Source organism: Limanda limanda, chromosome 9, assembly GCF_963576545.1.
Source record: "Limanda limanda chromosome 9, fLimLim1.1, whole genome shotgun sequence".
NCBI classification, from domain to species: Eukaryota; Metazoa; Chordata; class Actinopteri; order Pleuronectiformes; family Pleuronectidae; genus Limanda; species Limanda limanda.
This window is the reverse complement of record NC_083644.1, coordinates 13,190,888-13,216,405: the sequence shown is the minus strand read 5'-3', so window position 1 is coordinate 13,216,405 and position 25,518 is coordinate 13,190,888. Positions and strand designations below refer to the sequence as shown.

At 40.1% G+C, this 25,518-nt stretch overlaps 2 protein-coding genes across 2 annotated transcripts; both read left to right on the top strand.

Annotated features, from left to right (window-relative positions):
* Window positions 1–885: 885 nt before the first annotated feature.
* On the top strand, window positions 886–6,274 carry zranb2 (zinc finger, RAN-binding domain containing 2). Its single transcript, XM_061077565.1, has 10 exons — window positions 886–1,005; window positions 1,667–1,719; window positions 1,817–1,925; window positions 2,541–2,623; window positions 2,711–2,787; window positions 2,998–3,156; window positions 3,242–3,396; window positions 3,913–3,972; window positions 4,918–5,067; window positions 5,285–6,274. The coding sequence occupies exons 1-10, from the start codon at window positions 926–928 to the stop codon at window positions 5,340–5,342; spliced, it is 984 nt and encodes a 327-aa protein (XP_060933548.1). The 5' UTR covers window positions 886–925; the 3' UTR covers window positions 5,343–6,274.
* Window positions 6,275–9,408: 3,134 nt separating this feature from the next.
* ptger3 (prostaglandin E receptor 3 (subtype EP3)) lies at window positions 9,409–11,883 on the top strand. Its single transcript, XM_061078782.1, has 2 exons — window positions 9,409–10,260; window positions 11,557–11,883. Exons 1-2 carry the CDS (start codon window positions 9,409–9,411, stop codon window positions 11,881–11,883), a joined length of 1,179 nt encoding a protein of 392 aa, XP_060934765.1.
* Window positions 11,884–25,518: the final 13,635 nt, after the last annotated feature.

The window sequence follows — 25,518 nt, the reverse complement described above, 5'->3', positions numbered from 1 at the left end:
TAAAGTTGCAGTGTGTAGAATATGGTGATATAAATTGGTGAAGTTGCATGTTGCAGCTGAATACCCCTCACATTATCCTCCTCTTCCAAACAAGAAAGAAAACCTGTGGTAACCTTCAGATTTTATAAAAACTCAAAGGGTGTTTAGTTAGTCCAGTCTGGGCTACTACAAGAAACATGGGGGCCTCCATAGAGAGGACCCCCTGATGTAAATATAAAGTATTTCAATTTAAAGGCCCATTTTAGGGGAAATACAACAACAATTTGTATAATTTAGATGAAACACACTAGTCAAAACATCACTAGGATTATTTTTAATGAAATGTCTGTCGTTAGATCCCTTTCACCTACATCTTACACACTGGACCTTTAATGTTACATTTGTGTGATATGTGAAGAACTGCAGATGAATTATACTTCAGAATGGACCACTGGTGTGTAAGATTAGGTTTATTTACATATTACTGTAGATTATAGTGCATTGTAGTGGATACTTGCACTAGTGTGACTTATTCTCATATTTTATTGGCTGAATAAAGAAAATTGACAGAATCCCTTGAGAGTAGCACCATCTGCTAAGTATTTAGATTAAAACACTTAATGTCTCTTCTGAACTTTTCTCAACAAAACAGCTACGTCCTTTGTCAGTGTTGCATTCAAACACCTCCAGGAATATATTTGTATTATACAACCTGATCAATTGAAGTCACCTAACAAATAATAAACGTGTTATTAGCGTCAAAAACACATGCAAAACACAACTCTTTGCCACATTTGCTTTGCACTGTAAACACCACAGTCCATGTTTTCCCAAATGTCCGCGCAGAGAACGCTGAGTTGCCGGATGTACGGGGAGCACTTGAACGCAGCAGCGCAGAGAGGTGGACTGAACACACGGATCTCACACGGACTCATCCAGCGCTCCAATGTTAACAGACAGCAACATGTCGGGGTCGGGGAAGAGCTTTCGGGTCAGCGACGGAGACTGGATCTGTCCTGACAAAAAGTACGTGCCCCTAACGGGTGGAATAAACCAAACATGTTCAGGCTAGGTGCTGTAGATCAGCGGGGTAATTGATTTGTCCACCGTGCTAGCAAGCTAACGGTGGCTAGCTCGGGCCCTCTTAGCATTTGTCTGAAGCTAGCTTAGCTTAGCACACTGGCTAACAAGTCGCCTTCATGTCTGAGTTCCCTGCTCGTTAGCAACAGCACGACCAGGATAGACGCCACGTATCGTACCGTGCAACAGAGAGGGGGGGGGGGGGTAACACGTCTTGTTTTCATGCCACTTGGGGGTCGAGTTAAGTTGCGAAGACTTGCGTACTTTCTGGAGAGCAATGCTAGCTGTGGTTAGCTTGTGTGGGCTGAGGTCAGATCTGGTGTGGGTGCTGGTTTCACTGGTGTAGGAGTCGAGTTCTGACTGCAACTTTAACGTGGAGTCATCACGTATCACGTTGCGAGTGATCTGCGACAAGCCAGCTGCAGAGGCCAGAGATCACCCCCCCCCCCACACACACACACACACACACACAACTCACTACTGCTGTGACACGTAAACACAACAGTTAAAGCATCACCGATTCGCTGGCGTACGTTTGTGGGAACATGTCCACTTTAATGCTGGAATGATTTCGTAACATGCTCCTTATCTCCTGTGTGATTTGCAGGTGTGGCAACGTAAATTTTGCCAGAAGAACCAGCTGTAACAGATGTGGTGTCGGTGAGTCCCTTATGCTTTTATCTGTATGTCTTTCAGAATATACCTTCTCCGAGGAAAAGCAGGCATTACTAACACACGTTGTTTTGTTTCTCAACAGAGAAAACCACAGAGGCAAAGATGATGAAAGCCGGTGGGACGGAGATTGGGAAAACCCTGGCCGAGAAGAGCAGAGGCCTCTTCAGTGCAAATGACTGGCAATGCAAAACGTAGGTATTTATGGTAACGTTCTGTGAGGCGTCCCAGTCAAACACCCTTCACATCGGTGTCATAGCTGATGTAAAGTCTGAAACAATCATTGCATTTAAACACAAATTAGAAACAGTAACAGCTAAATCGTGTAGTTGACCATTGGTTTTGTTGTCCATGACGTTTTTGTTCTCCGGTGAGGTTCATGATAACTTGACTGGCACCCAGAAATCACACACAACTTCCAACAGTCCTCTTTAATTCAAGCTACACTAAAATGTACACACTCACAGATATTGTTCCCTAAATGTCCCTGATTTATTTATTCAAGATCTATGATTTATTTCATGGGACAGTGGTAAAAAATGCTAAATGCACCAACGCTGGAAAAATCAGCACCTTTAATGGTTTCCTCCCTGACTTATACCACTTCCTTCCACCTAGTTTAAAATGTGTTTTTGTATAGTTTTGCTTTCAAACAAATAAGCTAAGATTCAAACTAATACCAAACACAGACAGTAATAACAACACGACATCCTAAGGAGGCTTAGTAAACATATATTTCACAAGTTAAGCATTTTCACTTTGACATAAAGTATTAATTGTGTTTTTTTCCCTCTCCCTGTGTCATAAAGATGTGGCAACGTGAACTGGGCGAGACGGTCAGAGTGCAACATGTGTAACACACCTAAATATGCCAAGCTTGAAGAGAGAACAGGTAACGTGAATCGTTTTCTGTTCGCCCGTTTCTTTCTCCTTTTGAATGTCAGTTCCTGACTTCTTATTTCCTCTCATCTGCTCACAGGTTATGGTGGAGGGTTCAATGAAAGGGAGAATGTAGAATACATCGAACGGGAGGAATCTGATGGTGAATATGACGAGGTGAGATTAAAATGGTGCTGAATCATCTATCAGATGTAATGTTTGATCATTGAGACACTTCAGCCATATCGTAATCTTGTTCTGATGAGTTAGCATATGTTGAAATGAGACACATGGTTTCCAATACGGAAACCAACAAGTATTTATCGTCTAATATGTTGCAGATGTAACATTTACTGATGTGGAATGTGTTTTTGCTTTCTTCTGCAGTTTGGTAGGAAAAAGAAAAAGTTTCGTGGAAAGCCCAACAGCACATCTTCCTCTAAAGAAGTTGAAAAGAAAGTAGTAGTTGCAAAACGTGAAGAAGACGACGACGAAGATGATGATGACGAAGAGGAAGAGGGCGACCTGTCCAAGTACAAACTGGATGTAAGAAAGAAGGCCGGAGATTCGAGAGCACAAATCAAAACGATAACAAATATGAAGGTTGTCTTAAAAACACTTCTGTCACCAGGATGATGACGATGAAGACGGAGACCTGTCAAAGTACGACCTGGTCGCCAGCGATGAAGAAGAGAAGCCAGCCAAGAAAAAGAGCAGCCGCTCGGGCTCGTCCCGCTCGGGCTCGTCGTCCCGCTCCTCCAGCTCCAGTTCACGGTCGAGGTCCAGGTAAAAGGGTACAGGTCAAGGGTAACTCCGGGCAAAATGTCAGTATCAGTTCAATCTTCCCTCTGATTCACTGATCAACATCAATTGAATGTCCTGTTCTGCTGACGTGTTGTTGTACCTTCCTCTGAACCCCCCCACCCCTGCTGTAAGATGAGTGATGTGCAGATGGCATTGTTGTTTTTAATGATATTTATTGTGTTGGATTTTAAGATGGAAGGACTTGTTTATTTGTAGTGTTGATCCAAAGAAGCACAACGTTTTTCCTTTTACATTGTTTATCTATTGATTCACCTGCTTCAGTTAGATTCGGTCATATTTGTTATCTTTCTATCACTGCAGTCAACCCACAGATGTATACTGTTTGTCATCGGAATATGTTCTAGTGAGACTAGTTACTGTCCAAAAAAACTTAAGTAAAGTTAAACAGTTGGCCTTTGAATTGCTACATTAACTACTGTATGTAGCTGTGTTTCTGTTTAGAAAATATTGGAAAGATTCTGTCTTTTTGTCTTTCAGATCTGGCTCTAGAAGCTCATCCAGCTCCAGATCTGGATCTCGCTCCAGGTCCCACTCCAGGTGAATGAGGTGGCATGCACTCTCTCCCTTTAGAGAGTGTATGTATGTGTGGGGCTGTAAGCTCCAGAAAAACTCCTATCCATTACTTAAAGTTTGTACTGTGATAACTCCACATGGAGGGAATCTTCTTCAATCTGCTGATTGTTATTTTGGTCACGAGTCAAACTTTTATGATGGGTTTCAATCACTTGATGCGGTTCTGCTCCTGGTGTCAGTCAGGCCGCAATTGAAGTACTGCAGCTTTTGTTTCGTTTTGAAAGTCAAAAGGCTCAGAAGGCTGAATAGACTCTGGAGTCTTCATCAAGCATCTCTCAGCTGTAGTGTTCTAAATCTCTTCATTTTTTTTTTTGTTTGTTTTTTTATTTTTTATTTTTTATTTTTTTTTTTTAGAACTTTATTGAAGAGAAACACAAACATTCCTTGACAACATCACAAATTATATATGACAGACTGATTAGTGAAAAATAATAAAGAAATAAAGAAAGAAGTGGACAGTTAAGACATTCCCTCGTACCACAGGATTCCCCTCAGTTAGAGAGGTATCCTGCAATAGGTAGCCACCCCCTCACAAAAACATCAGACCTTAATTGTAATTGAGCAGTTAAATCCTCCATTCCATACACTTCCCTTAGCTTTTGTTTCCACTGTGCCACTGTAGGTGGCTGTGGATTCAACCATTTTATTGTCACCATTTTCCTAGCAGTCATCAAGAGTATATGTAACAAGTGCTCTTGGTCTCTTGTGTACATGCCTTCAGGAGTTAATCTCTTCATGTTTAAAGCTAAATATTTACTTGAATCAGATGTACACCGTTCAGTTTCGATTTTTTTCTCCGAAGCATAAGTCATAAGTGATCTTGTTCAGAAAAGCTTGATAAATGCCCATCCTGGTGATGCTCCTGCCTTGACCTTACTGACCTCAGTGCTTGGTTTATTCCTCCAAAAGATCCAGCTCCAGGTCTGGCAAGGGCTCCTCTCCGCGGAAGAGGTCCCGCTCGCCCTCCTCCTCACCCGAGAGGGCACAGAAGCGCAGCCGCTCCAGGTCCTCATCTGGAGGGAGGAAACGCAGGCGCTCTAGATCACGTTCGTCCGAAAGGTTTGGGTTCTGCGGAATACCACACTGGCACTGATAATTATTGTCTCTCGGCTCGCTTATAAGAGTTACATTTCACAGAAATATGTTCACATTTTGCCGTGTTAAATATATAGATATTTTTCTTTTTATTGTCATTTTTGTTTGCACAACTGAATCATCAATTACTGAGCCGCCCGCTGACCTTGTTCTTCTTCCCATGATGTTTGTGTGATTTCAGGTGCCGTGACCAGTCCTCCGGATCCTCACATTCTGGCTCCAGTTCAAAAAAGGCATAACTTTATTGCAGCCTTTATAAACGACAAAAGGAACCTTAGTACAAGTGCATGTTGTGTTGTAAGGGAAAAAAAACAACCACATCCATTGAGTATGCTGTTCATTTTCACACAACCTCCCAAAGTCTTATTTCCCTTAAAAGAAAACGGCGGCAGCGTGAATTCTCTCCGCTACCCACCATGCTCCTTTTCAAAACCATATACACCCCCAACCTGTGACAAGTGTAACTATAGGTATCCAATAAACACAACTGTTTGGTCCTATAAGAAAATCAGATAAACTGTGAAGAGGCTGTATCCCATTTAAATGCTTAATTTTGTAATGGCAGGACATTTTATTCTACTCAACTGTGAGGTAAAAATTAAATTTTTTTTTTTTTTCGGTGTGGGGAAACATCTGAGTGTGTTTTTCTTAAGTCGGTTCTTTCTTTGTTGTCTCATTACATGCAGTCAAATTTAAATTTAAATTTTTTAAAGAATCAAGTAAAAAGTACTTAAGCACCAAGTTAGAAAATGAGATGTAGCAATGACATTTGGCCCGTTTGTTTGATTTTCTAGATATATGCAAATTTTGTTTTTGTGTTTTCAAGGTAAGTATTTTCCTTTTTGATATTGCTTGGTTTGCGTTAATGGAGGAAGTTCAACATTCTTTGGTCAATGAAAAAAATGCTTCATGTGTACGTACGGATGCATGAACAACATTTTTATTTTATTTTGCTTAACACAGTTGAGGCCTACTTAACTCAGTTATCCCTCTTCTTTTTTCACCTTTGAAACTAATTCAAATTAAGACAGATTTTTGTCCTTCAGATTAGTGCAAAAAGCTATAACAGTAACAACCCTTTTGTCCCAATTAATAGTAGAATGCCATTACAGTCTTTACTGGTGAAACAACTAGAGTGTACACGTGTAAATAAAATCCTGTCGCCATTGTTCACTGTTTGTCTGTTATTTGACAAAGGTAAGGATTGTACTTGATGTAGAGCACCGTTGATTTTATCAGTTGAGGAAACTGTTAATTTGTAGTTTATATATATATATGTGTATATATACAATATTAGGACATTACAGTGATATATAATTTACTGACATCTTTTAAAGTCTTATTTTTAATTCACCCATTGTTTCGAGCAGGAGGCCCCAAACTTATCAGCCCCAAGCCGCTCTGAATTAGTGGCAGGGACCAAGGATCCCAAAGGAGATTTATTACTTATGGGTTTGAATGATGAATAAATATTTGATGTCTGAAAGACTAATACTCTTGAAGTTCTGCTAAACCTTTATTTTGGGAAGTGAATATATATATATGTTTTCTACTAAACAAGAGTAGTTTACAGTCTGACAATTTGGATAATCATGTCAATCTTGAAACTAATAACTAAAGACAAAATAAATAGGTGGGCCAAGAACTGAGCAGATGAACTCTGGGCAATTTCCCTCATTTAGTGTTGTCATTCTCTGTTTGGTCAACAGGTGGCACTTTGCTACCCTGGGTACGCTGGGCTGAATGCACTGGTTTATTCATAAAGCAAATGGACTGTAGTAGGGGCCACAGGGGTCATTTAAACGAGATGGTGTGTAAATTCAACATCGTGTCAAAGTTTACTGCAGATAGTAAAAAATCAATCAGAAGGGAACAACCGTACAATTATATCATGTCCGTATTGGTGGTTAGAATTATATCTGTGTAATCTAATGAAGCTTCAGCCCATAAAAATGCATTGCTCTCTCAGTTTTGTAAAAACTAATTCCATACCTTTATAAATGAAAAGTTGTGACTTGTAGGAACCAGTCAGAAGAAGGAAGAATCTACCAGAGAAGATTAGAATAGGTTACCTGTCGTATCCACTTCCTAAGACACATCTTTACCAAACCGCTTTTACCATGTGACGTTTATTGCTTTTATTATCTGTACCTTTGCTATAAATGTGTTTATTCTGTAACTTGTATTGAGAAGTGCTATAGGGATTAAGTTATTGTCAAGAACAAGCTCTCGCTTCAGTGTAAGTGAGCGCAGCAGGGCGTCCCTCTCCATCACCAGCAGCTGCCTTCCTCTCTGAGTTCAGTGCAGTGTCAGTAACAGACTCTACAGCAAAGCAGGGGGAGCACACACAGTTAGTAATGGACCACCCAGTACCCAGCTGCAGGAAACCATTCCTCAGCCCCGGTCCAGGCTGCATCCAAACTCATGTTGTGTTAACCTGTGCGATTGTGTGAGGGACAAGTCATACCTGGCTAAACCCAAACTGCCTGCAACTACCAACTTGTCTGATCATTCTGCAGATTGTCAAAGGTTCTGCTCGGTCACATGAATGCCGCACATAGAGCAACAGATTCAAAAGCACTATACTCAATCGCTGTAGGCCCCAATCAGAAAGCTTTATTCTATGTATAATGCACACGAATTCCACCCTAACTTTTAACAATACTATGGTGCACATTATGGTACACACTATGGTACATTAGTTAGATACCAAAGTACTTGTACCATAGTGCATTACACACTCTACTAGAGTACATTCCATACTGTTCAATAATTTAATTCATTTTTATTTATTTATTTATTATTTATTTAAACATCGTGTTTTAATGGCGTGTAATCAAACTTTGACGCTATGCCACGGTCACACCGTGTGACCAAAAATCGATCTTTGAGTTAGTTTTTATCTCCATCTTGTTGTGATGACACATCTCAATTTTAAGTTGAGCTGATGTACAAGTATGGCCACTAAATGCCAAATAGCAGGCTTCCTGTTTTCAAATTGCACCAATCGACTTTTTTGTTTGTCTGGTCATGTGTATCATTACCAGACAAACAAAAAAGTCTATAGGTGCAATTTGAAAAACGCAACAGGAAGTCTGCTTTTTTGCATTTAGTGGCCATCAGCATCACTGTGTAAACACTGGATATCCTGGACCTAAGTGGCACAACTGGTGATAAGCATCTGTCTGTGTAGGTTTCTGAAATTCAAATTTTTAAGAAAACTGGCTTTGATATAATTTCTGATCACTTTGATTCTTATTTCAGAAATCAGCCCCAGGGAGTTAAATTAGTACAAAAAATGATTCTTCCCAAAACATTCAGTGTTAAGTTTCCATGCATAGTAATACTATTAATTATGGTTAATAAAGACAGGCAGTCTTTCTGAATGTTGTAGTTAATAATGTAAGTACCACATAATCTGTAATGGCTTATTATGGCCACATTACAGGCTGATAAAACAATATCTAAAGATGCGGAAATAAAACCAACTCATGGATTTTAATGCCACCATTAGAAATTCATATTCGATTCTTAACTCATGTGCCACGATAATGTGACGTTTTTGAGGTAAATTGTCTTCAATTGGGGACTTTTCCAAGTTAATATGGACTAATTGGTTAGTGTGGGCTTCCCTGCCACTTCTGCAAGTCTCATTTCTAATAATTTTAGCATTTAATAAATGCACAGGCACGGAACATTTATGAAACATATTTATGAAAGGAGATACACTTTCAAAAGATTATCAAATATATTCCTCAAATAAAATATGCATAATTCAATCTACTTCAATGTGAAGTTCCTCTAAAAATCTCCATTAGCCGAATGTATTTGATTTAACAGCCAATATCTCACTTTTTTTAGAGCCTACAATAGTATATCTGTGCTTTCAGATGGTTAAGGGTTATGTTTCCAGGACCACAGCAGGTTTCTTGTTCCTTATCTCCTCTGTGGTTCACTTCTGATTTGTTGATAGTATCGTGTGGGCAGCAGGTGCGTGTCAGGCACCTTGTTCCACTGAGGTGCTGCAGCCATAGATAATATACTAGGATCATCGTAAGGCAAACATCGCTTTAAGTTGCCAGGAGTCATGATTATGATTTGTTAAATCAATTTAAACCACACACACCCCCCAGCTCTGTGCTTCCTCCAGGCGCTTTCTCTGCGTAAAGTCCCGCCTCCAGCGCGTAAAGGAGCCGACGCGCCTCCAAACAGTGCGTCCAGCCGGGGCAGTGTGGCGCGTAAGAGGATGCTGCAGACACACAAGCCATGCTCACTGCTGTGAGTAGGTTCATCCTTCCCCAAAGGATGACTGCGGACAGTTGTCACTCTGTGGAGGGCTCGCAAACATCCGCTGCAGAGATGCTGAGCGCCAACATCTCCAAGACACTGCGCGAAGACAACGGCACCAAGAACTCCAGCTGTGGATCCGTATCAGTGGGTTTCCCCATCACCATGATGATCACCGGCATGGTGGGCAACTCGCTGGCTCTCATCCTGGTCTACGTCTCCTATATAAAGAAGGAGAACAAAAGGAAAAGGTCGTTCCTGCTTTGCATTGGCTCTCTGGCGCTCACGGATCTGTTTGGACAGCTGCTGACGAGCCCGATAGTCATCTCGGTTTACAGATCTGACCTGAGCTGGGAGCGCATCGACTCATCGGGCAAACTTTGTGCCTTTTTCGGCGTGTGCATGACAACTTTTGGCCTGTGCGCGCTCTTCTTGGCCAGTGCCATGGCGATTGAGAGAGCCATGGCGATAACAAACCCACACTGGTACTCCAGCCACATGAGGACAAGTGTCACTAAGCAGACCCTGGCTGCCATCTGGTTCCTGGTGCTGCTCTTTGCGCTGCTGCCCATCGTGGGGGTCGGGGAGTACACGCGTCAGTGGCCGGGCACCTGGTGCTTTATCAGCATCGGAGACAGAGAAGTGCCAGGCAACATGTTCTTCGCCATCACTTTCGCCGTGCTGGGGATTTTCTCTCTGCTGGTGACACTTTCCTGTAACGTGGTGACGATCCGGGGCTTGATTGTCCGGTGCAAAACCAAGTCCGGCACGTCCCAGTCCTCCAAGCAGTGGGAGCGACTCACCACGGAGACCGTCATTCAGCTGTTAGGGATTATGTGCGTCCTGCTCGTGTGCTGGTCCCCTTTACTGGTACGTTATTTATAGGCAATGCATTGCAGCTGATACATTAGCATGCAAGGCACTTTACACTACATATTATAGAGAAACCCAACCAGACTCAACCAGTGTGTGAAGACATCTGACTCAACTGGTTGGGGATGAGCTGAGAAAAATAGAGGAGAGAAGAGAAGTGAGGAGAGAATAGAGGGACCAGGAACTCTTTAGTCATGTTTAAGCTCAGTCAGACTGGCTGTTATAATGGATATAAGTATTTATAGATGTCATGTTGTAACAATGATAGGAGCACCAGTTCATAACAACACATACCACAACAACAACAACAACAACAGCAATAATAATAAATAATAATACCTTTTATTGTAGTGACCAAAATTATCAATGTAATCATATAACAGTTTTTATAAAAATGCGCTGACAATGATCAAAACATGATAGACAAACTGAGGTTATTTCACCAAGTTGTAGATTTGAGAAGGATATTTCTTGTGAATAGAAATATGACTATAGCACCAACAGCATGTCAAATGTGTAACATTATCAGTGATGAAGGAACTGGCTTAATCTTGCTTGAGAAGATTTTTGTTTAACAATGAAAATTTCCTGTAATGCAGGTTTAAATAAAACCTCATATAAGCAAATTGAAAGTGCTTCTAAAAGCAGCAAAAGCATTATGAGCAAAGTAAGTCCAGGCCATTAGCAGCTCATGCTGTTAGAGTAGCAAACAAATCACCATGCTAATCACGGTTATTGGATTAAAATGATGCAGCTAATCGTCAGGAATTTTACCACAATATGCCGTGTAACTGTATCATCCCTTTACACAAATAGTTGCTGTACTCATTCATGGCTTGATGTAACTGAACTGATTTAATACAAAATATATTTAGCGTTTATGCTTGTGAATTATTTACTTTTTCATCTCTCTGCTCCAAACACACAAAGCCACAGTTAGCTGTCACATGTATTTCCTTTGAAACGCTGCTGTAATTACGGAGCAATCCACTTAGCCGAGTCCTGTTTGGGGGGTCTGCTCAGTGTGCTATGAGGTCATGCACTGTCAGGCACACATTTAATAGTTCCAACGAATGATATTAATAGAAGCCACAGCTCTGTGGTAGCAGTGACAGCACAGTGGCGGTACTTGCAGTGAGGACATGTTTTTCTCCTATAAGATTGTCCCTGAATAACCCTATTTCTACTAACTCTCTCAGTTTAAGCTGTTTGAGGCCATTTGTCCGAATCATACAGACGTCCGTCATGCCTCTGTTGGTACAAACCCGTGCCTGCCTCTCCTTCTCCCCTCAGGTACTGATGCTGAGGATGATCTCCACCCAGGTCTCCTCCCACGATTGCAACTCCAAAGTGGGGATATCCACTAACTCCTCCGGCCGGGACGTCAGCTTGGACTGCAACTTCTTCCTGACGGCGATCCGCCTGGCCTCCCTCAACCAGATCCTTGACCCGTGGGTCTATCTGCTCCTCAGGGAGATCCTCCTCCGCAAGTTCTGCATCGTGGCCAACGCCGTGTCCAACTGCTCCCTGGAGGATCGCAAGGAGAATCGGAATGCACTGGATGCGCTTAACAAGCACAGCCAGGACACCAGCAACCTTCATAGAGCACAAAGTGGCTGAGACGACCTTTGACGTGAGAATTGCTCCGGTGAGGCCGTGAAGCCAGGACAGATTGGACGTATGTGACAGTGGATGCAGGACTGTCTTGGAAGAGGTGTGAAAAAGTAAAAAAAAAAAAAAAGGAATATTTTGACACAGAAGGATATTGTGCAATGGGAGACGAGAGTAGTCCCTCTAATACAGTGTTAATGAGAAGCAGTCTACTCAGCTCCGGGTGCATTTGTTTTGCTTTGAACACATTCCATTCAAAGTCACCTAACCAGCATGTGGACGCATGACCGTGTCACTTCTTGCATTCGGCTACGGCGCGGCTGCCAGGAATTCTCTCTTTGCTACTTTTCTGTTTTGATAACATCTCCCACGTGCAGCCGCTGAATATGTGTGACTTTAAACTGACTTATATGGAAGCGGTGCATTTCATCCTGCTTTTTTAGTCTGTGATCTGAGTCACTGCTTTCAGCAACTTGAAGCCATAAGCCAATTTAAGGACAAATCAATGGCTGTTGTGAATGTCTGTAAATTTAAAAAAAAACTGTGTTAATTGCTCACATGAAGTTGTAAATAGCTTTGTCGTATCTTACATGAAATGTTAACGCTGGACATTCAGAAGAAGAAACAAAACTGGAGCCAACTGTTTATTTTAAGTATTTATTAAGAGTGTTACTGTCGTGTGAAGTCAAGTTGTTTCTCAGCAAAATGCTGCTGATGGTACCTGTTGGGAGTCGACTGTTGTAAATTTTATAATACACTGTACACGGTGTTCCTAGGCAACCAGCCGGGACTCTGAAATGTGAAGCTTTTCATTTGTCGCCACTGTGTTTTAGAAGCATTAATGATCTGTAATATGTCCTGACAAGGGGGTCAAATCTCACCAGCCAAATCTTTTTTGGAAAGAAAAAAGAAACATAATTGCTGGAGTCTTATGACCAGTCATGTCAAAATAAGTGGAGGGATTGGTGCTGTTTGGATAAAATGCTGACTAGCAGAAAAGATAATGGAAATCTATAGGTCATGTCCAAACTGTCCAAAACTCAAAACAGGACAACTATAAAAAGATTAAAAAAGCTTTTTTGGCATGTTTGAAGCTGCTACACACAGTTTTGGATGGTTTTAGAAACCTCACAACAATGGATTGTGGTCACATTAAAATAGTTCTGCCTGTGCAGAGGGTTGTAGCTGCAGCTACAGAAAGTTTAAACCAGCTATATAAATTCGCCTCATGCTTCTAATTTGATGGTGATTAATTTGGACGTTTTGAATGTGTCCTTTGATATTCCATCTTTTATTTTTCTCTCATCTCCCAAACTGTTCTTGTAGCGTTGATGCCGAATGTTAATTTCCTTTCATGTGTTCAGTGCAATGTCTCAGAGGTCTCAGATGAAATCAAGGCATGTTCTAATGAGGTGCTTTGCTCCCAGCTGACTAAATGTAATTGACAAAGAGCACTGGAATCTATTTCTTTCACGGTGGTGTAAACATGTATAACCATACACCATCTTGTTGGTGTGTGAACCGTAACCTTCAGGCTCTGGGACAATTTCTGTCATTACAAGCACTCTGCCTTCTCTGCTCAGCAGCAAACATTATTAGATAATGTCCACTGGCCTTGGTCCTGCCTTTGCTTTCAAATGTGAGCAACACATGCTCGGTGATAATGACCCTAGGAAGTTGTTATCTGCAATAGCCTTGTGGAAGATGAACATTTTCCATTTCCTTGTAGCTGTTGATCTGCTAGCATGCGAGTGGAGCTCTATTGATTGTGAAGCCGGTCTGCCTTAGTATAAGTCTCAAGGTGTAACCTTAGTCGGTGAGTAAACACACAAACACAAAGAACCAATGGTATTCAATAGAGTTCGTAGCTCTGCAACAGCGCTAAAGACTCTTTATGAAATTACATGACATGTCATTTGGCAGATGCTTTTATCCAAAGCGACTTACAATTAGTGCATTCAACATCTATGAGGGGCCATTTAGGGGCTTAGTATGTTGCCCAAGGATACTCCGGCATGCAGATGGGGAAGAGTGAGGATTGAACCGCCAACCTTCTTGTTAGAGGACGACCATTCTACGCCTAGGCACACCACCCAATATGAAATACCATTTACATTCACAAATTACACACATGCATAAATATCAGTCCCCTGAAAATGCCTGCCCCATCAAGATCCATAAAATATTTAAGTGGAAAAGAAAAAAAAGATCCATTCATTGTGCCTGCTTATATGGATCTTCACCAAAATGTTATGGGGTTTTCCCTGACCCATATCACATCCTCCCACAAAATACCAAGGAAACCCATTCAGGAGCTTCAATGGAATCTTGTTCACAAACATAGAAGCAATCTGACAGGGGGGAAAACACAACCTTGTCGGAGGCAATTTGCATTGCATAGAAACAAATTATTCTCCACTATTCCTAATTATGGAGTTCATAGGAGCTGTGCATGTATAGAGACATTTACATATGATACCTTGATTGTTAAATGTGAAAACACTAATGTATTCCTCTCCAGGTAATAACTGTCATTAACGTCATAAGTGCCGTCAGAATAACATGGGCAGTGTTCACTGTAATGAATGTTCCACTAATTGAGCCTGTGGCGCTGCATTACGAGTATTGACTCCAGGCACATGTTCCTGTGGTGTTGCGGTTAATGTACACTTCAATTGTGACATCAGGGGTTTAATTCATGCGGTTAGAACAATGACTGCATTTATTCGCAATTTGCTGTGGGATAAGTCGTGTTTACGATTCACTCTGCTCACTTGAATCTGTGGCGTAATTATCTCAGTCCTCCATCCAGGAGATTGTGAGACGCTGCTTCCTGCTCGTCAGTCGAGGAAAAATAATTACACAGAGGAATATCCCCTAAAGGCTACTTGGCCCTATATGTGTTCGTGAATTTTCCAGGGAGTTACAGCCAGCCCGAGCCCGAGCCACATGGTGGGAAGGAAAATGGAAGAATAATGATTTATTCTTTCTAAACAGAAAACGTTATACATTTCAATCCAACTTTAATGAACCCAGCAGAATCATATGCATAATGTTTACAGGAAATGTTTTTCTATAATTATGCTGAAGAGTTTACACTCATGAAATATAGATGTTCATTTAAACTATAGGGCTGCTACACCGTGATGAGACTTCAGTTTACTGATTAAAAAAAGTGATGATAATTAATGTTTGGCTTCATTAATAATTTGCTCTCTGCTTTAAACAAGTTGAATATTAATGTCCATGCCCCTTTAAGAAAAAATACAACACATGCTTGTCAAGCTTTGACTGTGAGCACTGTCAGGTTGGTTTTTCTCACAGGCTTAATTGATCTGGATCTGTGCAGAGGTGTTGTTAAAATCACTGTGGTCAAAAATTCAGCCAGGGAATCTTTCAGAGTAAAATAAAGATAAATCATTAGACACTGTGCTCTATCAAAAAGCTTCTGGTATTGTGTGTAGACTTTTGCAACATTAAAACAAACTTAATAGAACAAATAAAAATGAGCAAAATGAGCACGACTGTGTTATTATATCTATTTTCAGCCGCCGCAGTAAAACCCTGAGAAAAAAGAAGATGCTTCACATTAATGAAACAGTCATGTGTTTGTTTGTATATCGCTAATGCTTTGTTTAATTTCGAAAATGATGTGATAAACAACGCTTCCCCACTTCCTCGTAGTATCCACAAGTGAAACAAGAACTACCTAAATGACAAAAAACATTTATTAAAAATGTATTTCATCAGTACTTTGATATTTTAGTTTGGTCCAGGTACCATCTGCTAACATGGGGGAGGCAGGGTGTCACCAGATGCGCTCTGGCTTCACTTTTGAGAAGCTGTCATGTTTACATCTGTATATTTACAGTCTATGGTTTTAACGATGGCAAACTGCATTAACTCTGTGTCTGTTCTGTCTCTCTCCTCCTGGTCATCCGTCACTCTCACTGTCACTCCTCCTCTGCTCTCTCCTCCTGTTCTCTCCTCCTGTTCTCTTCCTCTCTCTCTTATAAGCATATTCACTGTTTTAGTATTGTTTCACTTTGTTGGATAACTGGAACCTTTGCCAGCTTCAGACCTATGTTCAATGCAGCAAACAGTTGAACATCAATCAAAATTATAATGCGATTTATTACTTACCACAGTATAATCAGTGGATTTAATGCTCTGATAACATTTATCTTCCTTAACATCATCTAACCTCTTTCCCTCTATGTTGTGCTCTTGTTGCACTTTTAACTCCCGTTGTTGGTCTATCCCATCATACATTCTTTATTTATGAGGGTTTATGTTGTGATAATTATGTGTAAAGCTCTGCTCGCTAGTCGGCTAAAGAGTCCTCTTCCTCACCAACCTGAGTTTGAAGATGAGGCTGTGGTTCTTTCAACTGCCCTGACTCATCTGTTTCTACAGAAACAGGAGCAGAGTAGTCATTGGGGCTGAGCGTCAGTTTGCAGTACCAAATTTACCACAAACACACACACACACACACACACACACACACAAACACACACACACACACACACACACACACACACACACATGCATTTTTGTCCAATAGGCTACTGAATCAATAAATGAAATGTGTCAAGCTATCTCTCACAAAAAGCTATTATTGTGTCTTAGCCTATGAGAAATTCAGAATTTGGTACCATATTTTTAAGAAAGTTGTTATTGAGCGATATCTTGATGAAAGGGTTTTTTAAGGGGTCGTTATTGAATGGAGCTTCAGCTAATATATGACGAATTATATATTAACACACACACACACTCCTCAAAATGGCTTCAGACTTTCCCACTTTTTGGGATAATTTATTATCCGATAACCTAACTTTAAGTCATTTATAGGACTATATAATAGAAAACAAAATAACAGTCCAGTATACTACCCTGTGGCATCCCACATCCCATGATTCTTGACTTAGAAAGGGTCCCATTAACATTAAGCAGTTGAGTAGGATATGATTGGTATGAATGAACCCAATTCAGTGTCACTTCACTGAAACCCATGGCTCCTAACTTGATTAATGAAATGCTGTGATCTACTGTGTCAAATGGTTTCTGTAAATCCAGTATGACTGTTACAAAAAATCCCCTCCATCCACGTCGTTTCTTCTGTTAAAATCAATAGGGATCTTTCAGTAAAATGGGTTCTTTGAAAAATGATTGAAGACCATTTAAAAGATAACTGTTTGAAACATATCCATTTTTCTGTTCCCATAAATTCATTAATTATCTTTGAAAGAGCAAATCAAATTGATACTCATCTGTAACTGCTTAATTGGAATTTTCTTTTTCATGTTGTGATTATATTGTTGCCATTTTTCAGTCATCTTTAACTTTATGTGACAGAATAAACGTATTAATCAACAATAGAAGCCATGCTCATTTCTGCAGCAGCTCCGAGGATGCTGGATTTAGTTTGATTCAATTCACAATGTTATAAACATCATCAGACAATTTGGAAGAAAAAAATTGTTGGACAATTAACAGAAAACAATGGTTAATATCTCTTTGGTTTCTCCGTGGTATCAAGAAATCACAAACTGTTGCAATTACAGTTCACAAACAAGATATAGATGATCAGAATTTAAAATGTGTTCACATAGGATTTGTTTCAAAAGCCATTCCAGATTTAGATCAAATAAAAAAGGTTACACATCAGGTTTAAATTGATGACGCTTAGGTACACAACTGAAGAGTTGTCCCTAAAATCCCCTGTTGGTCACTGACATCCGCTAACATCAACTGGTAGTAGGCATTAATTAGTACGGTAGAACACACATGGAATATTCTCCATCTTGCTTTATGTTCTAAGTCAGGGGTTTTCGACTGGTTTTGTCCCAGGGACCACCACTCTGACTAGAAAGTAATCCGCGGCCCACTGATGTGCCTACGCACGCGCGTGCCTAAGGAAGTTTTAACATTTGGTTTTCCATGTTGGTTTTATTTAAAAACCTCAAACAAATCTAGATTTACAACAAAAACGGTTGATTGTCAGTGCTTAAGAATTGAAAACAAAATTAAAATGCAGTTTATAGTTGTACTGCATCTCAGAACCATATGTACATCAATATATAACGTAGTATGTTGCTGACATGTTGAGAGAATGTTAAAGTAACGGTGATCAATAACAATCAACATAAACTGGGGCTACAACTGAAGAGGGAAGATGACAAAGTAATGCAGAATATGTCACAAATGAATATCATACAATATCACACAAACAATTGAGGCCTACTTAAGTTTAACCTCATGATCACCAGCACCTTAATATCATTTTAGACATATTGTTCTTATTTTAGATATTTTTCACCATATTCAAGAGTAAGATGGAAATGTCTTGAAATATCAAAACGAATTTTGCGGACCCCCTGCAATGCCGTCGCGGACCACCAGGGGGCCACGGACCCCCGGTTGAAAACCCCTGTTCTAACTGTTTAGTTTCAAAAGGCATAGAAGTAATGATCTACTGAGTGGGCCACATGACCATACAAGTAGCACATAGTACTGCCATGCAAACCAGTAGCCAGTCAGATTTACCTTTAGCCTCAGCGTAGCCTCAAGTGCGGCCTGTATCGGTGATTACAATCGGTGACCAAAACACTTGATGACGCTATTGTGAATAATTGAAGTTACGTCCCTGACATCCGCTAATGGCTGCTAACACCTGCTAACATCTACAGGTAGTTTGTAGCTTAAATTGTGCAGAGAAACCTTCAAACAGACGAGGGAGATTCACCATCTTGTTCTATGTTCTAAAAAATTCCAAACTGTTATAGGGAAGAACCAAACTGTCACGTAGAACCAGCAACATGTGTCTCAAAGAGCATGGGATGATGTCACACGTGCAATGCAAACAGATGTGTCCCCCAGCCAAGCATCAGTGATGAATAAAGATAAATACTTTCTACTTATCTTTTGTTCACATTATGCCTCTGCTCTTGAATGTTAAACAAAAACTCCAAACTCTGAGACATGATTCACAGATGAGGGCTGATTTTGCTCTTTCACTCAGTTTTGTTTCTATGTGTTGAGGCGAGGAATGATGTCCATTATGCAACCTTCTGCATCATGGTGCTAAGAAATTTTGATTTATGTCCATCATAGACAGGGTAACATAGCATATTGACATGGTGAGCAAACAGACATCTACTGTACTCTATCTTTAAAAGTGTCCTTTTCATATGTTTTTATCATCTACATGACTTGCATCACCTCAATATGCATTACACTTTTGATTCACTGTATTATTTATGGTTTATGTGATGTTGCAGTATTCTATTAGGATATGTAGATACTTTTTCAATGTGTGTTGGGCCTTTGTGGCTTCTAAAGTGTTTTCTTATTAATTATTAATGCATCTTCACTATCATACTAATCAAGTATGTTGGGTATACAGTGTTTTAATGATTGAATCTGTGGGTGGTCATTGCCCTGAAACTGTATAATGTGGAGACACATTTCCAAATGTGTCTCCACATTTTCAAAGTCTATACACTTTGAATTGTGCAATACAGGTTAAAAGAAAAAAGATCCAGAATAATCACATTAACAATGGATTTACATTTTTTTATTTTCAAAATTATCCAATAGTGTAAAAATCCTCAAAACAGTGGATGAAGCAAACACATCTACATGTCCAGTGCAGCCTTTCTGACAGTATTTACCATCCTGTTGGTATTTTTACTCGTATTCAAAGTTTTGAAGACATGATAAAGGCATTCAACCAAGTTTGATGATGTGATTCACTGGTGAGTGGTTTAAGTACTGTTGGTGTTAGTGCTGCACATGTATGAACCAACTGTTTCTTGATCTTGTGCAATGTCTTCAAAGGGGATTTAGTGGGTCTATGGTTTTGGAGAAGGTCGGATATGTGAACCTATCAGTAAAGATTTTAAATGACTGCAATCATTATTTATTAGATGATGTTGGCCTTCTACACCTCAGCATTTTGTCAGCAGAACTCATCAAGTTCAGAGTGACACTAATAGCCCTATAAAAAAGACTCCAGTCTCCAATTCCAGTTTAACAAGGTACCAGTAAAGAATATGACAGTGTTCAGGTGCAGCAGCATTCACCTAAATGTCAAAATCTCTCATTAGGATGAGAAAAGGCTCTAACTCTATTCATCCATTGTCTATACCAATTATCCTGTGAGAGTCAGGGCCAATATATATGAACCTAAACCAAATCTGCATGTTTCTGGACTGTGAGAGGAAGTCTGGGACGCAGACACAGGGAGCACTCCACACAGGAAGACCTCAGCCAATCCAGTACTCAAACTGGAAACCTTCTTGCTGTGAGATGAAACCACTGCACCACCATCATGCCACCCATTCTAACTGCATATTACTATATGACTCTTGAGTAATATGACGTTTCATCTGCTCAGTAGCAAACAGTACTAAACGGTGTCTCAGCGTCTAGGTGTGATCGGACCAAACAATGAAGATTTAAAGATGCTTCAACCACACTCTGGAGCGCTTGTTCAATATACCCTCTATAAATTACAGCCGAAGGACCTCTCCGCCGCTTTGAGGATGACATCTGTGACTGATTTTTAGACTATAATTCAATTTATCATGAACAGAGCAAATCAGCAGGCTCCAGGTTCTGCCCACCGTTTTATTGCTGAGTAAGGCCAATGTCTGCATCTGATAAATTCTAGTGGGCCCATTAAAAGCTTTATCGTCCCATTATTCATCACTGTTAAGCTCATAGGCCCAGGGTGTATGTTGTTTTATGAGGAGAGCACAGTCCGCGTCATGATGTACAGTGTAAGATATTGATGTTAATGTAAAATGTATAAGAACAATAAAAACAAGACTAGAGTGGCACTCAGAGTTTATACCTGTCACTAGGGTTGCAAAGGGGTGGAAAGTTTCCGGTAAATTTCCAGAAACTTTCCGGAAACTTTCCACGGGAATATTAAGCTCGGGAATTTGGGGAATTTTGAAAAAAACAAAACTATGCAAATTAAAGGCTGAGCAATAAAAACATCATTCAAAACTCTATTTTAAAGATGTATGGAATGCAGCACACGCTGCACGTTGAATTTCAACCCTCCACTGTGCATTCTTCCATCACATGCACAGATAACTCCCAGCATCCTGCACACTACAGCAGTGCTATTGAGGCCTGCTGTAGTGTGCAGGACTTGTCAGGTAAGTTTCGATGATATTACTCGGGAAAATATATTAGCATGCTGATTGAGGATTGTTCATCTGTTCATCTAGCCTATTTCCATTGATTTATCCATCATTTGTAAAATATGTTTACAGATGATTCCAATTGTTTGGCTAACTATTTATATCTCTGGCATTGCATTAGTGTTTTTTTACAAACTTTTTTCTCATCTTATTCTACAGAACAATGCCACGTGCACTATCTCATGTGTGGAGACATTTCACCCCATCCAATGTAGAAGGAAAGGCTGTGTACATTTGCAAATACTGTGCAAAGACCTATGTTAAGAATGACACAAAGATGCAGAAGCATATAGTCAAGTGCCCAGAGTTTCCTCAGGGCTCAAATCAGCCTATGACACAACAAAATGTTTATATTTATGTCTGTATATGACAAGGTAAATACAGTTAGTATAAATTACCCACAACATTTCCAGTTTATTCCCGTTAATTCCCGTTAATTCCCGTTAATTCCCGTATATTACCGTATATTCCCGTTTATTCCCGTTAATTCCCGTTAATTCCCATGGAAAGTTTCCAACTTTGAAAATTCCCGGAATTTTGCAACCCTACCTGTCACAGACCATATCTGTCATGGTCCAACAGTCCCCTTATAAAACCACATTCAAATTCTATAGATCTGGATTTTTAATTGGATCTGCACCAAGTTATACACGTTCATAAAACCCGACTTTAAACACACTAAAGATGTCTGGCTTTTTTCCTAAGTCAAGATCCATGAAATATTCAGGAAATCTCACCTAACTCCAATTGCACAATGTTAAAGAAAAAGAAAAAAACTAATTTCAGATTTTCAGAAAAGATAATAAAAAAGTAAATTGACGTTGAAGTGCTTTTCTAGTGTTCATAGCCATTCAACGTGTTTTAAGTCACAGTTCATATTCACCCATTCACACAGCGCCGGCTCTACCTTGTTCCTTGTTAGTCAAATATTCTCATTTTACTCACATCACGATCACATCAGGGACAACTTAGAGTTCAATGAATTTATCCATGACAACCAACTGTTTTTAAGAAAGATAATCTCATCAAATCCAGCAGCAAAACATCTGGATGGCGAGGTAGCACCGATTCCTGTTTATTCTATTCAGATTCCTGAATAACTTTTTTAAAGTTTGGACTTCTTCTGGTCTTGAAGAATCGGTTGGTGTGGCGCTTCCCTTATTGTTTTTTTAATGCCATCCTTCCATAGACCCATTAAGCTAAGAGAGATACATCTCTATTTACTCTAAATGACATAATTGCTCCTCCAGGGCCTCTCACGGCAGAGTGGAGGCATGTCTTTAACCAAATTAATCGGGCTGATGATGGATGCCTCCACTCTACGTCACTGATTCTTTTCATGTTCGCTTTGATTGTATGGACAAGGTATTTGTCGGCAGATTTCAGGCAAAGGGAATAAGGCACAAGATTGCACTGCTGCTTTGTGTGAGGACACATTATCTTCAGGTAAGGTAAACAACCAGCAGGAGTCAAAAGGTCGCCTGCTGCCTGCAGAGAGCATCCGGCAGCGAGCACGTCCCTGAAAAGCAATCAATCAGATGGCTGCAGAAGAGCTTTGGTTGTATGACCTCAGCCAACAAATGCATTAGGGTCCCAGTCAGGTTGGTATATGACGCTGGTGTATGCATGTGCATGTGCATGTGCTGTGGCTGCTGGAACGCTCCTGCTGAATGACAATGATGGTGAAATGGAAAGATATGTTTGCCAATCATAAGATGTGGTTTCCAGTGGGATCATGTGCACCAAGGTACCCATCCACAAATGCTGTAGATCATTTCACCTCATTTAAATCACCTCACTACTGTCAGGCCCAGACTCCTTCGTTAATATTCACCACTTCATCTCTGCACTGTTTTTCTATCAACCTGTCACCTGATTTATATTTTTTTATTAACACAGAGAGTTGTGGTCAGTCTTCTCTGGACCCCTATTAGTTTCTATGCTGCAGTCTGTCACTGTTTCTCTCTGCTGTCCAAGCACAAACAAATGAAGCCATAAATCAATCTCACTGATTCCAGTTCCTGCAAACATAAACATTAATCTATGATTAAGCTCTCTCCTTTCATCACCCACTCAATAGCTCCAGTGATGCTGAAGGATATGATTATTCAGTTTCCACTGATAAATTGAAGGACACTTACTTCTTTTCAGGAGGAATAAGTGTGCGTGGAATCAATTTACCGTCCATTATAAAACCTTTTTAAATCAGTAGCACTAACATACAAGAAGTCTTAGAAAAAGAGAACAAATGTCAATATGCCTTTAAGCTGCACAATCTGTGCACGAAGCAGTAAACAGCAGTGCTGAGTGCCAACTTTGATTTTGGCCATTGTAGCTGCCTGTGGCATTCACCTCAGGTATTGATTATACAGTGGCTCATTACATCTGACTCCTTTCCTTGTTCCTGTGGAGTCTGATACATGTTCACACATTTCTACTGCTCTTTCACTGCAGGGGCAATTAGTCTGCTCTTTGACATGACGCACACAATAGTTTAACTGTGTGTGAATGTTTTCCAAAAAAGAAAATGTCAAATAATTAGAGAAGTTTGCAAAGAAACATTATAAAAATCCAATATGTTGCAGAGAAACAGATTATTGTTCTATGACAGTGATTACATTTCTAAGGTTTGTGAAGACAAGAAAACGTTATTGCACTTACTTGGACGGCCTGGTGCAATGAATATATTTCACCCAAGCCTTCATCCTTAGCAACTTGGCAAGTCAATGCTGTGACTGATTAAACAGCGGCTTGTAAACCTTGTTTGTGTCTATTCTCATGCCGACCATTAAATCCCTGTACCCTATAAATAGACACCATAAAAATTATGAGTGGTAATCAATCAATAGAAAATCAATTATGCAAAGGAAGCTATTGTTTGTTATCGCAATTTGTTTCGAAAGAATCTCCACTGTAATGTGGTAATAATACATTTTTCATCTTTTCATTTTGTTCAGGAAGGTAAACACACACCTCGTCGGTGTGTGTGTGTTTGTGTGTGTACAAATGTGTGTGGATTTAGAGTCATGAGAGGGCAACTTGTAAGGTTAGGCTCTCAAGGCTGTTTGGCTTTTTCATTAGTTTGTTTATAAAGCGTTTTTATGACCTTCTGTCATTTGCCATCAAGATAACAGCAACAACAAACACAGCTGAAAGAAGACGACGTGTCTCAAAAGGGAATTGTTTGCTCTCTCTGTGTCTCTCGTCACCTAGGTCGCTAATATCATTAATGTAAAGTAAACACTGTCACTCTGCTGCTCCAAAGAAACAGTTGCAGATAAACTCTGATTTCCCTGATTGCCCTTGCCCTACCGTAGTGAAGCTGCTTCTCGCCTCCTAAATTTAAATATCAAAATCGATAATCTTTTTTCATATGCGGCATTTAAAATAAGACTAGAATGCCATTCGGTTGAGCACATACCTGCACCAAGGCCTAACAGTCCCCTTCAATTCAAACAAGCGTTGCTGCAAAAGCGAGGGGGGGGGGGGTTCTTGGGCTGCACAAAAGTTTTCTCACCAGCCCCGAATCTATTTTTACTGTAATTAAAATAACAGTAATGGTGTTTAGAGGATATTTTCTTTAGTTTACCAATTTACAGATGTTCTTTAAATGCATCACCTAAATGCGTTTGGTAGTTACGTAGCTTCCCTACGTCCCTTAAACGCATCACCTGCAAACTTTCACAGGTGCTGCTCAGCTGGAACCTTTATATACAATCTATGGCTGGAACACAGCTGCTGCAGATCACATGACAGATAAGATCTACACAAGGGGCAAAGAAGAAAAAAAACAGTTTGTACAAGAGTTGAACAAGTGGTGCTGACAGTGTAAGAAGGAGAAGAAGAAGTAGAAGAAGAACAACAACAACAACAACAACAACAACAACAACAACAACGAGAACAACGAGAACAACTTCTAAAAAAAACGACAAATCAAATCAAATGAGACTGTGCTCTTCTGACTGACAGAGATGATCCAGGTGAGTTAGCTGCTCAATTTAGCTGATTAGCATGAATCCAAGGTTTTTGTTGGTTTGAGGAGCAAAACTAGTCAGGATGTTGTGATGTGATGTGAATGTCAGTGATGCTAGTTTAATGAGCTGTTTAGCTGCTCATGGCTGTCACTGTGATTTGCAACCTTGAAGCTAAGCTAAGCTAAGCGATATATTTATTATACATCATAAGGGAACTCAACTAAATAGACTTTTAAATATCAATTTTAAAGTAGTAACTAGAACAAGTCACTGCCACATTTCAGAGGATAAACAGTAATTAATTTCCATTATTACAGTTAATACTTGTGGTTTTGCTTGCAATTAGTTGTATGGTAGGTTTACGTTGATACTGTATCAGTACTATCAGAGGTCTAGATTCTCAGGGAAATATTACTTCTCTCACAGGTTACAGGTCTTACAACAATAATGTTGCA